Source organism: Psammomys obesus, unplaced genomic scaffold (assembly GCF_907164565.1).
Source record: "Psammomys obesus unplaced genomic scaffold, mPsaObe1.curated_primary_1811, whole genome shotgun sequence".
NCBI classification, from domain to species: Eukaryota; Metazoa; Chordata; class Mammalia; order Rodentia; family Muridae; genus Psammomys; species Psammomys obesus.
Window position 1 is genome coordinate 6,358,992 of NW_026595981.1, and position 14,234 is coordinate 6,373,225.

The 14,234-nt window shown below is 41.3% G+C and overlaps 1 protein-coding gene across 1 annotated transcript in view; it reads right to left on the reverse strand.

Moving 5' to 3' along the window:
- The window catches only part of Myo1d (myosin ID), a 294,625-nt gene that overhangs the window by 198,965 nt on the left and 81,426 nt on the right, over positions 1-14,234 (reverse strand). Inside the window, exons 2-6 of the mRNA XM_055620037.1 lie at positions 12,638-12,846; positions 7,350-7,443; positions 5,923-6,088; positions 3,505-3,558; positions 1,115-1,210 (exon numbers count right to left, since the gene is read on the reverse strand). Coding sequence (XP_055476012.1) covers positions 1,115-1,210; positions 3,505-3,558; positions 5,923-6,088; positions 7,350-7,443; positions 12,638-12,846 — 619 coding nt within the window. The remainder of the gene's footprint in view (positions 1-1,114; positions 1,211-3,504; positions 3,559-5,922; positions 6,089-7,349; positions 7,444-12,637; positions 12,847-14,234) is intronic.

Sequence of the window (14,234 nt, forward strand, 5' to 3'; positions counted from 1 at the left end):
TTAAGTGGAATAATAACTTAAATAAAAAACACTTCTCACATCCTCTTCTGTCAGAGATCTTTCCATTCTTCACCCAGCTAAAATCATTGGCGCTTTCTCTTGTTTAGGCTGGATCTGGCTGTGTGGCCCAGGTGGGTTCAGCCTCTGTCTGCCTCACTTCTTCAGTACTGAAGTTACATCATGTGCCACTGTAACCTGGGAGTGTACTTTTTGTCATGGAAAAGTTGAAAACACAGAAATCCAGGGCACAAATGCGCATGCTCACACCCTCCCGGAAGCAACTGTGACCCACGCCTCTCTAGTGTTTCCTGCAGTTCTGTTCCTCCCCTCCAGTGAACTAGGCGCCATCACATTTCCTTTTTTATACTCTTTCCTCAACCCTGCGTTCTTCAAACTGGCTGTGAGATGAGTAGAGGAAAACTAATTTAAATAAAGAGAAAAATGGGCTGGCTAAATAAAGAGAAAAATGGGCTGGCAGATGCGTATGCAAGTGACTGCAAGCAAGGGAAGGAGAACATGGGTCCTTTTGGAGGATGAATACAAAGAACAACATAAGGGCCACAAAAACTATTTTTAGGATAATCACAATCAATATTTAAAGACAGTGGGAAGCTGGGTGGTGGTGGTGCACACCTTTAATCCTAGCACTTGGGAGACAGAGGCAGATGGATCTCTGAGCTCTAGGCCAGCCAGTACCAACCACACAGAGAAATCCTGTCTTGAAAATCAAAACCAAAACAAAACAAAAGTGGGGAAAAAATTAAAGTATTTTTAATCTCTTTTTGTCATAACAACATGATTTTGGCCAAATCACATTTTTATGAGGAAGGCTTGCTAGTCCTCAGTGTTTTTATGGTTTCAGAAAAATGGAGTCAGATCAAATATTAAGAGATATTAAGAGAAAACCCTGAACACGGAGAGAGGAAATTCTCTGTTAGATGAGGACAATACAACCATGCAAGGTTAGTTAGCCAGGTTTTCGGTTCAGTGGCAGAGTAAGTTTTAGACTGAGATTTTTTAAAAGCAAAAGAGGGCATTTGCAAGAGGGCAGCCGAGGGGCTGAGTGAACAGGTTATGTTTCCTCTCCCTCCTCTTGGTTCTCGAAGAAACTCACCTTCAATTGTGCCCCCACACGGATATAGTTGTAGGACGAGAGTGATTTCTGCAGGTGTAGAGAGTGTAGCAGCTGCTCAGAACCTCCCTGGAGTAGCTGGAAAATATTTAATTTAAATTAAACTGCTGTGATGGATAATATTGGTTGTCAGCTTGACTGAATTTGGAATCAACTAAGGGCAAGCTGTTGGGTATTCCTGTGAGAGATTTTTCTTGATCAGGCTATTTGAATTGAGAAGACCCTCCCTAAATGTGGGCAGGACCTTTGAGTGGCAGCCTAGATAAGAGGAGGTCCAAGGGAAAAGCTTTGCTTTTTGTCTTTGTATCTCGCCAGTCAGTTCATCTACTCTGTTGCTGCTGCAGTCCCAACCACCACTACTACATTCTTTTGGTGCCAGAACACGGTTTCTTCAAAGTCCCAAGGAAGATCAGCAGCTCCAGGAATTTCCTGGGCCTTCAGCACCAGATGGGGACTACTGAGGCACCCAGCCTCACGGGCTGAGCATCTCCTGGGTTCTCAGCCTCTCCAGCATGGAGACAGCCATTGCTGGATGACCCAGATAGTATCATATAAGCCAATCTAATAAATACTGTTTTAGTAAATATTAATTCATTTGGTTCCACCCCTGTGGGGTTCCTACTGGATAATGCAACTGTCAAAGCAGATACGGATCCCCAAATGTCAAATACTCTAAATTAACCATGATCTAGTGTCTACTCATTTTCTGGGCTTTACACATTTTAGGTCCTCCTGTTTCATGCTTTGAGGAAACTTTTGAGTATTGTTTTGGCCTTGTTGTTGTTCTTACTTATAGGTAAAATGGCTTCTATATATTAAAATAGACAGAATGTTATACAGTCATGAGGAATAACACTTAAAATGTCTCATTTACAACAAAATTGGTCTAAAAGGTTCTTGCTTGGAATGTTATCATCTGTAAGGATCTCTGCCCTGAGGTGCTGCTTAGCAGTGTCATCATGCTGAATTTAGTATGTCAGCATTGTGGGAAAGAGGCATCAAATGACAATCTCAGTCCCATGTGCTCAACAGCTTTTCCTCAGCTGTCACAGCCAGAGTGAAGATATCTCACTTCTCAGACACTGGCAAAGAGCTGTAAGTTCTTGAAATAAACAATTCTTATATTTTAAAGAAATAGTTTATCTAAAATCCAGCAACTTGTTAGCAGAAGCACAAACACAAAGCAGTTTATCCTTTTGTTTTATTACAAAGCATGCCTTCAAGAGGCCTTGTTGTGAAGGTTCTGCACTCAATAGTAAGCTTAAGCTGTACAGTTATCAGACTGTAAAGAATGATTTTTTTTAACCAAACGTACCAGAACTTGAGTGCTATTGCCCAAGGCAGTTATCTAATCAAACACTGCTGTATTCGGCTGTCCTGTCACCGTTAGTCATCTTCAAAGACACTTACACAGAGATCAGTCTTTTCACCTCAGTTTTAAATGTGTGTCTGCAGGTGTGTTCCTGTGGGTGGGTGTCATTCTTTGGGTTCCATTCACTTTGTTTTTGTTTTTTAACTGGCCTGGAGCCAGACATCCCCAGGACTGTCTCTGCCTAACTAGCACTAGGACGGTACATGGATACCACCAAGCCTGCTTTTTTTAAAACACAGGTTCTGAGACTGAACTCAGGTCCTCATGCTTACACAGTAAGTATTTTTATCAACTGACGTATCTCTCCAATCCTATAGTTTTCATTCTTTAAATTATGGTTTATATCACTTTGAAATTAAAAATCTCTAAATTGGTTTATATTACTTTGAGATTCAAAAATCATGTTGCTGACTTGCTCTATGAGTGCAGATGTGCCAAAGGAGGGTTATTTAAGAGTTTGTTTCAAACTCTAATAACATTCCCCAAAGGCGTACTTATTTTTTTGGAGTGTTGACGGCATGGAGGATAATTCTCCCTTGAATTTCTAACTCCTTGTTTTTGTTTTTAAGGTAATCATATTGCCCTACAGCTATCAAGAGCAATGAAAACCAAATTTACGATCACACCTCTGGAACTCTCAAGTACAAGAGGAACAACTCAATTCAAAAGCAAATGAAATCAACACATTTAGAAGGTGCCATAAACAAACAGAAGCTTTCATGGTCATCACCCTGTTACCTCCACTTTGAGGAAATGCAGGTGATGTCCAGCCTGGGAGCATTTGGTTGACCAGCCACCTACCAGCTCTCACAGTGCTCACACTCATAGTCTCTTAGGTTGGGGAGGGTGTGTGCAAGCCTGTACGTACATGTAATTTGTTGTGGAGACAAGGAAAGCTAGACAGAGAGAGAGGTGTAGGACAGATGAAGAGTACACTAGAAAGATTTTTCTACACGACCAGGCAAATGATCAATTCTCTGCGTAAGAACCGGTTACTGACCTGGTAGAAAGAATGGAAGCTTCGCTCTCCTGGCTGTTGCACAATCACACGAGACTAAGGAAAAATATTGAAAAAAAAAATGGTTAGTCTGAAATAGAATAGACATTGGTAGTGGATGGAGGGAGGGAACTGGGTAGGGGAATGGGGTGAAGAGGGCAGCAGGAGGGATCTGGTGGGGGAGGGTGGAGGGAGGGAGTACTGGGAGAGAGAACCAGAATCTGGAGGAGGGAGACTCTGGGAAGAGCTAGAAACCTAGGACAGTAGAGACTCCAAGGGATCTATGAGGGTGACCCTGGCTGTATGGAACCTGAAATGGCCATCTCCAGTAACCAGAAAAGACTTCCAATGAAGGGACTGTGACACCGACACAGTCAACAAAACCTTTGATCCACAATTTGCCCTGCCTGTACCGATGACTGGCCAGCTTGAGACCCAGGCCATGAGAGAGAGCCCACCCATGACACAATGATATTCTGCTATTCTTGCAGACAGGTGTCTGGCATAACTGTCATCTGAGATGTTTCACCCATCAACTAATGGAAACAGATGCAAAGACCCAGAGCCAAACATCAGGTAGAGCTTGGGGAATCCTGTAGAGGAGGCGGGGAAAGGATTGAAGGAGCCAGAGAAGTCAAGGACACTACAAGAAAACCTACAGTATCAACTAACCTGGGACTATAGGGGCCCGCAGAGATTGAAATGGCAAACAGAGTATTGCATGGCACAGACCTAGGCCCTCGGCACATATATAACAGCTGTGCACCTTGGTCTTCGTGTGGTACTCTAAACAGCAGGAGCAGGGCTGCCTACTCTGTTGCCTGCCTTTGGATCTCTTTCCCCTAACTGGGCTGCCTTGTCTATACTCAATAGAAGATGTGCCTAGGCCTCCTGCGCTTGATATGCCAAGTAGGGTTGATATCCATGGGAGGCCTCCCCTTTTCTGAGGAGAAAGGGAGGACCGGAGGATGGAGGTGAGTGGGGGTGGAGAGAGGGAGGGAAAGTTGCAATTGGGATGTAAAGTAAAAAATTAATGCAAGAAAAAAAAGGTTAATCTGGAAATGTAGGTATAAATGAAACAGAAGTAACTTTCTTAGAGAATCTTGTATTTACAGTACATTTAAAAAAAATCTTTAGCCAGGTTGGGGATTTAGCTTAGTGATAGAGCCTTGCCTAGCGGGCACAAGGCCCTGGGTTTGGTCCTTAGCTCAGGGGGTGGGTGTTGGGGTAAAAAAAAAAAAAAAAAATCCTGTGGTGAAAGTTTATCAGAGATAGGTGTTCCCAATGGTTTTCCTGGCACTATTTTGATAATTTTTTATATTGCTTAAAATGGGGGTGCCTTAACATTCATGAGAAGTGAAGCCATATTTTTTTTTAAACCTGGAGTCTAAAGATAGTATGTGCAAGTGGTAGGGATCTGAGTGGGGAGAACGAAAAGGAATGCAAGGGAGGAACATTCTCAGCATTCCCTTGTTCAGAGTCTGCTGGCATTTCAAAGAACAAGGCCTCACATCCTATAATAGAATCAGTCAAACATGATCAGGCCCTAAGGACTCTGCTGAGATGCTCCAAAAAGACTGCTCAACATGCATGTTCCTGCTGAGTGTTCTTTTTGAATATACACGCACAGTGGGATCATGAAACACTGTGGAAGAGAGATGACATGGGTAATACTTATTGTTTCCTATTTCTTTCCAACTGACTCTGAAAAAGCACTTATTTCCTTAATAAGCCTTAATAAGTCAGCCTCGATGTAACAGACAAAAATAGAAATTACAGTGCTGTAAGACGCTGTGGAGTTACTGAGATGGGAGACCCTTGACCCAGAAGCATCAGATCACAATTCAAGGGGAAGGTGACCGGACAGCGTGGCTTAACTGGACTGAGAGAACGAATGTGTGTCTTGCTGCCGCCAGCTTTAAATATTTATTGTTTTCAGTAAGAAAACAGAAGCTAGAGGAAGGAAAATTTCCGTTTAGTTTAAAGTAAACTGGATGGATGATGGCAACATAAAAAAAAAAAAAAAAAAGTCTAGGTCTGTAAGCTGGGCATGATGGTACACTCCTGCAGTCTCAGCTCTTAGAAAGCTGAGGCACGAGGATGGTGAGTTACAGGCCTGCCCTGGCTACACAGAAGGAGGGAGGGAGGTTTGGCTGGTTTGGTTAAGTCTTACTCAGAAGTTGCCACGCGTTCTCCCTGTCCCATGCACGCCCCAGTTTAGCACTGACAAAGCCTTTTCTAATGTGCTGCACTGAGTGCTCATGTGAGGATGCACAAGGAGAGCGTTTTACCGTGGAAGGCAGACTTGAAGACGAGTAATAGGAATAAACACTGCTTTAAAGCAATAAATGAAATTTTACAAATACTATTTTTAAACAGTCAGCTCTCACAAGCATCACCCTAGAAATCTAGCACATTTACCTTTTCCAGCAAGTAGTTATTAATATGTCCCCCAATGGGGTCTCCCTTGAAGTCAAAGTTGATATCCATGTATTTCCCAAACCTGCTCGAATTGTCATTACGATTGGTTTTGGCATTTCCGAAAGCTTCCAATACACAGTTAGACTTCAGTAACATATTCTTCACTCTTTAATGAAAATATATCAAAGTTATTATTAAAAAATTAAGAGATGAAGACACTTAAAAAACTGGATAATCCTAACTTCATTTTAGTTCTTATCTCTTGTTTCCATTTCACTGACAATATTCCTCTCACACAGTCACACCTGTAGAAATAACCTGGTCTCTGACACAGCCTCTGCTCAGATTAGTGGAGCATCGTCCCTCCCACTAACCCTTCAAACTTCTGCCCATAAATGAGTGCATGCTTTACAAAGGTGTGTGTGTGTGTGTGTGTGTGTGTGTGTGTGTAGGAACTGCTTGCTTACAAAGGACACCGTAAAACGAGAGCCCAATATACTCGAGAATTACAGCAAATTCACATAATCCTTAGCTGCTATATAGAAATGAAAGTAATTTAGTTCTAAGCTAGCTACTCTCCTGAGATCCAAAAGAAATTACAAAAATTTGATCAAATGCTCACTCTCAAATTAGACTGCAAAGTGAAAAACCAGAAGTGGGAATATGTCACAATTTTTTTAAAGGCCTGTTTTGACAGGGTAATCTCAGTTACAATGAAAATGCAAAATTCACATAGTATCATCAAATCTAAATTCTTTTCCTTTACCTCACCCAGAACCCTGGATTCTGCCTGTCGAGCTGCCTGTGGTGGACAGATGAGTTGTGATTCTTCAGTAAACTACTGTTCAGCTTTAGAGCAGTCAACCAGGAAAGCACCCTTTTCCTCTTGGAAACTGCTGCACCGCATAAGAAAGCCGGTCATGCCGCTTCATTAAAAACACATGACCACAATTCACATACCTCTTAAGCAAACTGTGTGCCAGGCACTGTACTCATCTGACTGTGAACCCCACACAGGGCAGTCCGAGACCCTTCACACATGAACCTTCCGTGGACTTCCAGCATCAGTGGGTTATGGGCCTATTTCTTTCAGGGAACAAGTTTTAAAAACACAGAGCAAGGAACCTGCAGCGGCTTGAGCAGTAAAGCCAAGCTGTGCAAATTCCAAACTCTGCTGCTGAGGTTGAAAACTGGCTGGAACCAGGACACTTTCAACTATTTACAAGTATAATTTTTTTTTTAAACTCGATAAAGCTGGAAATTGATATAGCAATAGAAGTAAAAACAGAGAGACAATATGCAATGTGAGAATCAAAGCAATTTACTATAAAAAGTGCTTGATGTCTGTCTGTCAGTTCAGGCCTAGCCCGGTCTGCACACTAAGAGAAGCCAGGCCCAGCCAACCCGTGTCCCTGAGGTGCCCTTACCTTTCTACCTCTGCTCTCTGGCTGGGGTTGGTGATGGCAGCGATATACTGCATGATGTACTTACTGGCTTCTGTTTTACCAGCTCCACTTTCCCCTGGAGGGAAGAATTGTTCAGGAGTTAACACCAGGTTAAGCCAGGAGTAAGCTCGTTTGTCAACAGAGTAATTTAAACCTTTGATGTTTATTCATTTAAAATTCTGTTACTTTCTCTTCTACTCTCCCTCTAGTCCCTCCCTCCCTCCTCCTCTCCCCCCCTCCGCCCCTTTTTATTATTAAGTTATTTTTTTTCCCCCTGGGCTGCTTCTAATGGATATAAACATGTCTTTAAAAAAAATGACAGAAGCAAAATTATCAATTACAAATCAATATTTAGTTAAGGAAAAATATATCAAGGGGTAAATTGTGGTAAACTAGTTCCTTAGAGTAAGCAATCACTTCTTTTTTTTTTTTTTTTTTCTTTTTTTTTTTTTATTTATTTATTTATTTTTTTTTCTTTTTAGTTACATTTTGTTAACTCTGTGTCCCAGCTGTATCCCGCTCCCTCATTCCCTCCCCAACCCCACACTCCCTCCCTGGTCTCCTCCCTGCCCCTTTCCAAGTCCCCTGATAGGGGAGGACCTCCTCCCCTTTCATCTGTCCCTGTTTTATCAGGTATCTTCAGGGCTGGCTGCAAAGTTCTCCTCTGTGGCCTAACAGACTGCTCCTCCCCTGGGGGGAGGTGTCAAACAGCCTGCCCTTGAGATCCTGTTAGAAATAGTCCGTGTCCCCCTTACTTTGGAAAACTACTTGGTTACTGAGCTACCACAGGCCACATCCGAGCAAAAGTTCTAGGTTATATCCATAGATGGTCCTTGGTTGAGATTCAGTCTCAGAAAAGACCCTGTGCCCAGATATATTTGGTCCTTGTAGAGCTCCTATCCTTTCCATATCATACTAACTTCCCTTCTTTCATATGATTCCCTGCACTCTGCCGAGGGTTTGGTTATGAGTCTTAGTGTCTGCTTTGAAACACTGCTAGGTAGAGTCTTTCAGATGCCTTTTGTGGTAGACTCCTGTCATAAGTTCAAGGCACATCCCATTTGTCTTTCTAAATGAGGATTAATCACCTTCGCCTGTGTCCACTTTCTTGATTATCTTCTTTAGGTGTGTAGATTTCATTATGTTTATCATGTCTTGTAGGTCTATATAAGCGAGTATATACCAAGTTTGTCTTTCTCCTTCTGGGATACTTCACTCAGAATGATCTTTTCTAGATCCCACCACTTGCCTGCAAATTTCATGATTTCCTCCTTTTTGATTGCTGAGTAGTATTCCATTGTGTAAAAATACCACAATTTCTGTATCCATTCCTCCGTTGATGGACATCTGGGTTGTTTCCAAGTTCTGGCTATTACAAATAAAGCTGCTACGAACATGGTTGAACAAATGTCCTTGTTGTGTACTTGAGCAAATTTTGGGTATATACCTAGGAGTGGTATAGCTGGGTCTTGAGGTAGCACTACTCCTAGTTGTCTGAGAAAGCGCCAGATTGACTTCCAGAGTGGTTGAACCAGTTTACATTCCCACCAGCAATGGAGGAGGGTTCCCTTTTCTCCACAACCTCTCCAGCATGTGCTATCACTTGAGTTTTTCATCTTGGCCATTCTGATGGGTGTAAGGTGAAATCTCAGGGTCGTTTTGATTTGCATTTCCCTAATGGCTAATGAGGTTGAGCATTTCTTTAAGTGTTTCTCTGCCATTCGATGTTCCTCTTTCGAGAATTCTCTGTTTAGCTCTGTTCCCCATTTTTTAAGTGGATTACTTGGTTTGTTGCTTTTCTGCTTCTTTAGTTCTTTATATATACTTGATATTAGCCCTCTGTCAGATAAAGGGTTGGTGAAGATTCTTTCCCAATCTGTAGGCTGTCTATTTGTTTTGATGACAGTGTCTTTTGCTTTACAGAAGCTTTTCAGTTTCATGAGGTCCCATTTATTGATTGTTGCTCTTAGAGCCTGTGCTGTTGGTGTTCTGTTCAGGAAGTTGTCTCCTGTGCCAATGAGTTCTAGGCTGTTTCCCACTTTTTTTTCCAGCTGATTTAGAGTATCTGGTTTTATGTTGAGGTCCTTGATCCACTTGGACTTTAGTTTTGTGCAGGGTGATAAAAAGCAATCACTTCTGAGGATAGCAGAAACAAACTCAGGTGTTGATTCAAACATTAACTGCAGCCACATTTGCATGACCTTATTTTCTATAGAAAAATTATTTTAAATTTATTGGCAATAAAGTAATTAATCACAAAAATTAGAGTCAAGTGCTCACAGGCCCAGCTACTGAGGAGGCTGTGGGGAATTTCTGAAACTGGTTAGATCCAGCTTCTTACTTTAAAAAAGTATATATATATAATATAAAAAAGAAAGAAAAGACAAACAAGAGTCTTAAACCAAAAATTGCAGTAATTTTAGTGAAAAAAGAAAACACCAAGCTTGAGACACAAAGCAAGTGATAATGGGTAAAAGTGGTGGTATTGGAGGGATTGATTTAGAATTTTCATCTATGTGTTTAAGCACCAAAACTGCACTTTCTGAACTTTCTCCCAAGGGAATATTTTTAAAAGTAGTATAACCAAACATTGTGTCAATCTCCCAAGGCTTTAAAACCATTTTTAAATTGGGCTAGTAGTCAGATTGATACAGAATTGGATAAAAATCATTAATTACATGATGGGCTTGCTAAAGAGAATGTGCTAGTTCTACAGAAACCCCAGTGAGAGTATGTCCACTATATACTGCTGAATGAAAAAACTGACTTTGTAATGGTGGGTATATGCCTACAGTTCTGTATTTTTACTTACTATTGCATGTGAGGCTCTGCGTACTTAAACACGAAGAAAAATATATAAAGGACACACACTAACCATCTGCTAATTCTGGGATGTTGGGGAATAAGATGGGGTTTTTCTTTGTCCCATATCAGATGGGTCCCAGCAGAACCTCCTCTGACCTCCTCCCCTCCCCCAAATAGCTCTTGCCATTGCTCATGGTTGTTCACTAAGCCTTGATTCTAAGGCCCTGCTACTGAAGATACTATACACTTTGGCCACTGGACATGTAGAAATCACGCTGGAACAGACCTAGAAGCTTTCTTTCTGCTTGCTTGCTTTCACAGTACCCAGAAGGTGCTACGGAGGCTGCTGATATTTGGTGTTCATCAACAAGTTTTCTAAGCTATGACCTCTGTGAGCTGTAATAATGGCATAAATGTTATGAGGATAACGGACTACTAACTGATTATATTTAAGGCAGACGCCACAGGAAACTCATGCCTGGTACTGTAAACTTAACCAAGAACCTGTGGCTGGGGAGGCTATAGCTCTAGGGGAAACTACTATTACTTTTATAAATGGACATAGTCTCAAATTGTCTTCTAAATGCTTATCTTTTTAAAAAAATTATTTATTATTTATATAGCCTGCACACCAGAAGAGGGGCACCAGATCTCATTACAGACGGTTGTGAGCCACCATGTGGTTGCTGGGAATTGAACTCAAAACCTCTAGAAGAGCAGACAGTGCTCTTAACCTCCGAGCCATCTCTCCAGCCCTAAATGCTTATCTTTATACCCAAAGATTAATGCATCTCTCAGTCCTCATCAGAGAAGCTCCTTTTTGCAGTGATAGTGGTTAATATAGACTCATAACTAGTCTGAGAGCAGAAAATAAGGGTCTGGTGCAGGGCTTAACCATAAGTGAGGAAGTTATCTCATAAAGCTCAAGGAACATCATGGAAGAAGGGGTGGAGAGATTTTACAAAGCAGAAGTTGGGAAGGACTGCTGTGAAACTGTCTTCAAATCATGACAAGGCCTTTGTACCCATAACTCACACTGAGCAGCTGTGGATGCGTGTACAAGACCCCACACGATTCATGGCAGTCAACATTCTAGCATGGGTGGGAAAGAGGCTCACAAGGCCCAGCCCTAGCTGAGGAGCTATTGACAGTTGATGGCTACTTCAGGGAAAGAGCATCAGCTTCTTTCAGGGGCGTGGATCCTGGTAGGTTGACCATGCTCAGTGGATAGCCCTACAGCCAATGAGTCTAAAGGCACCACCAATTAGATTCAGGTGGGTTAGAAACAAAAAAAGACATGAAGTTGGGAGAAGAAAATGGTAGTGATGGGAAGAGTTGGAAAGGAGGGAATTGGGGGTGATAAGTGACAAAAATAAATTGATAAATAATAAAAATATTGTCTATTTAAAATTCTCAAAGAATAAAAACAGGTAAACAACAAGGACTTTTTATTTTCATTCATAAATTTGTGTAATGGGTCAACTCTTTAAATGTTTTAAATTGTTTAAGTTATTAAAAAAAACAGTATAATCCTAAGCTATAATTCTCTAATTCCAACACTAAGTTATTTAATCTTCTGACCCTTATCATTTTTATCTGTAAAGAAGAAAAATAACTATGCTACATACCACTTAAGGTTGTTTTGATAACCAAAATAAAATAATGACCATAAAAATATTTTGAAAAGCACAAGGCCACTAAAGTAAATGGGGGGTATTATTAGCATCAACAGAGATTCCCACAGTTTGAGAGGCCACCCTGGGCCAGGGAAAAGATATTTTCCTTACCCTCATGTTAGTAGGCGGGCTGCTGCAAGGGCTCAGCACTGTGTGAGTGGCTAGGCTCCCATTCTGTGCACATGGGCTGCTGCTCATCCCCTTGTCCCAGAGTTTCAAAGCTCAGGTCCCAAGTTCAGGAAGCCCATTCCCACCTGAGTCTGTACCACAGCACCGGCTTCTGAACACCAGTCTGACTTTGAGTTCACCACTTACATTTGGCATCTAAGCTCATCATTTTTTTGGTTGTTGTTTCATTCTGTTAACATTTGAATCATGTTTATGTTTTATTTTATTTTTTTTGTGTGTTTCAGATAGGAGGAATCATATTCCATGTTGGCTCAGTCTACAAGTCACCAAAAGGCATGCAGCTCTAATGTGTACTCTTTTCAAATGATGTGGTCTTGTTATGTTGCTTGGGCTGGTCTTGAACTCCTGAGAGTTCAAGCAATTCTCCTGCATCAGCCTCTAAAACCAAGACTAGAGGATGACCAAATATGGTAGAAATAATTTGGTATTTAGTGTTCATTACTTTTTTGGGACCAATAATCTTTTGGGTTTCTAAGTTTAAAAAAAAAATAAAAAGGGTCTCATCAATTGTGTAAATTCCAGAGTACAAAAAAAAAAAAATAAAAAAAAAAAAAAGATTAAATACCTTTTGACCTTGGAACCAGGCCCCCCTCCAAATACCTGATATCATAATGCAGGTGTCTTTTGATCGCCTCTTCATAGCCTTGTAAGCAGCGTCAGCAATAGCAAAAAGATGAGGAGGTCTCTCATACAGCTCACGGCCTTTATACTGCTCAACCGTGTCCCTCCCATAGATGTTCAGCACCTTGTATGGGTTCACAGAAACGACCACTTCTCCGATGAAGGTGTAGATACGTCCTTTCTCAAATCTGCACAGAAGCAAGAACAAAAGGTAGCTGTGGTAATGAGGATGTCTGATTTCTTTCCTTATAGTCTATTACCAAGCAGGTCCAAATCGCTCCAGGAACTGTTCCTGAACTGACAATTCCTCAGTTCCCAGTTTACCTTTAAAAACCACATTACAGCTTAGTGTGGTGGCTTGTGTCTATAATCCCATCTCTTAAGAGGCTGAGGCAGGAGGACTGCTGTGAGTTCAAAGCCAGTGAGTTCCAGGCCAGCTTGAACTACTGAGTTAGACTCTGTCTTAAAAATAAGCACACACAAATAAAAACCCACAGGCTATATTTGAGTCAGTCATGGTAGGTTACACTTATACTCAGCTATTGCAAGGATGAGGCAGGAGGATTGCTGTGATCTGGAGGCCAGCCTTGGCTACATAGTGAATCTCAGAAAAAAAAAAACAACAGCAGAGACTATATCTGATGCTACTTCAGATGCCACTAGTGAAAAAGGCCAATAGGGTTTACAAGCCAGGCAAGAGAAACTTAACACTCAGAAGGTCATGGATTTGCCTTTCCCAAATACAGAAGGTCAAACAAGAGAGGGAAAAAAATTGGAGAAGCCCCTCACAGCTCTAGGAGGAAAAGAAATAGAAGTTAAACCAGGTCTTGGAATTTACTTCACTGGATTTTCAATTACAAAGAGGCCTGTTCACATTTATTTCTTTTCCCTTTAGAAGCTTCACTAGATTGTCAGTAAAGAAATAAACACAGTAAAATCCACAGCAGAGAATGGTAGAGGAGACACTTCTGATATAAATCACATTGCTTTTGTAGTTACTGCCTGGAATCCCATGGTGTAGATACAGCATGATTTATGCAGTGATCTCCCTTCCCTCCTGCTGCTCTGAGCAACACTGCAGAAAACACCCTGGACACACAGCTTACAAATAAGTGGGAGGGACTCAGGCATGGAACAACTAACTGACTGAAAGTGTCTATACATTTAAGGTATATAATATGATCTCATTTTTGTATGGGATCACATTTATGTATGTGTGTCTATCTATATACACATTTGACAAATGAGTACATGTACGCGTGGCAAGATATTATAGAACACAGGCAGTATGGATGGGGGGAATGTATTGATCCTTATATACATACAGTGGAGCAGTATGGATGTGGATGGGGAGGCTGCTCAGAAGAAGCCATAGGAACAAAGTAAAAATAGTGAAAGCCTCAAGACTGGAATTGTAAACAGGGATGATAAATGCACATAAAATTTACATAAAGACATAGAAAACCCACACGTACTATTTACACAGTAACCCATACCTATAAGTATGTACAAACCAGAGCTTAACTGTTTCTGCCTGAGTGATTGTTACCGATACACTCCACCTGCTGAGAGGCAC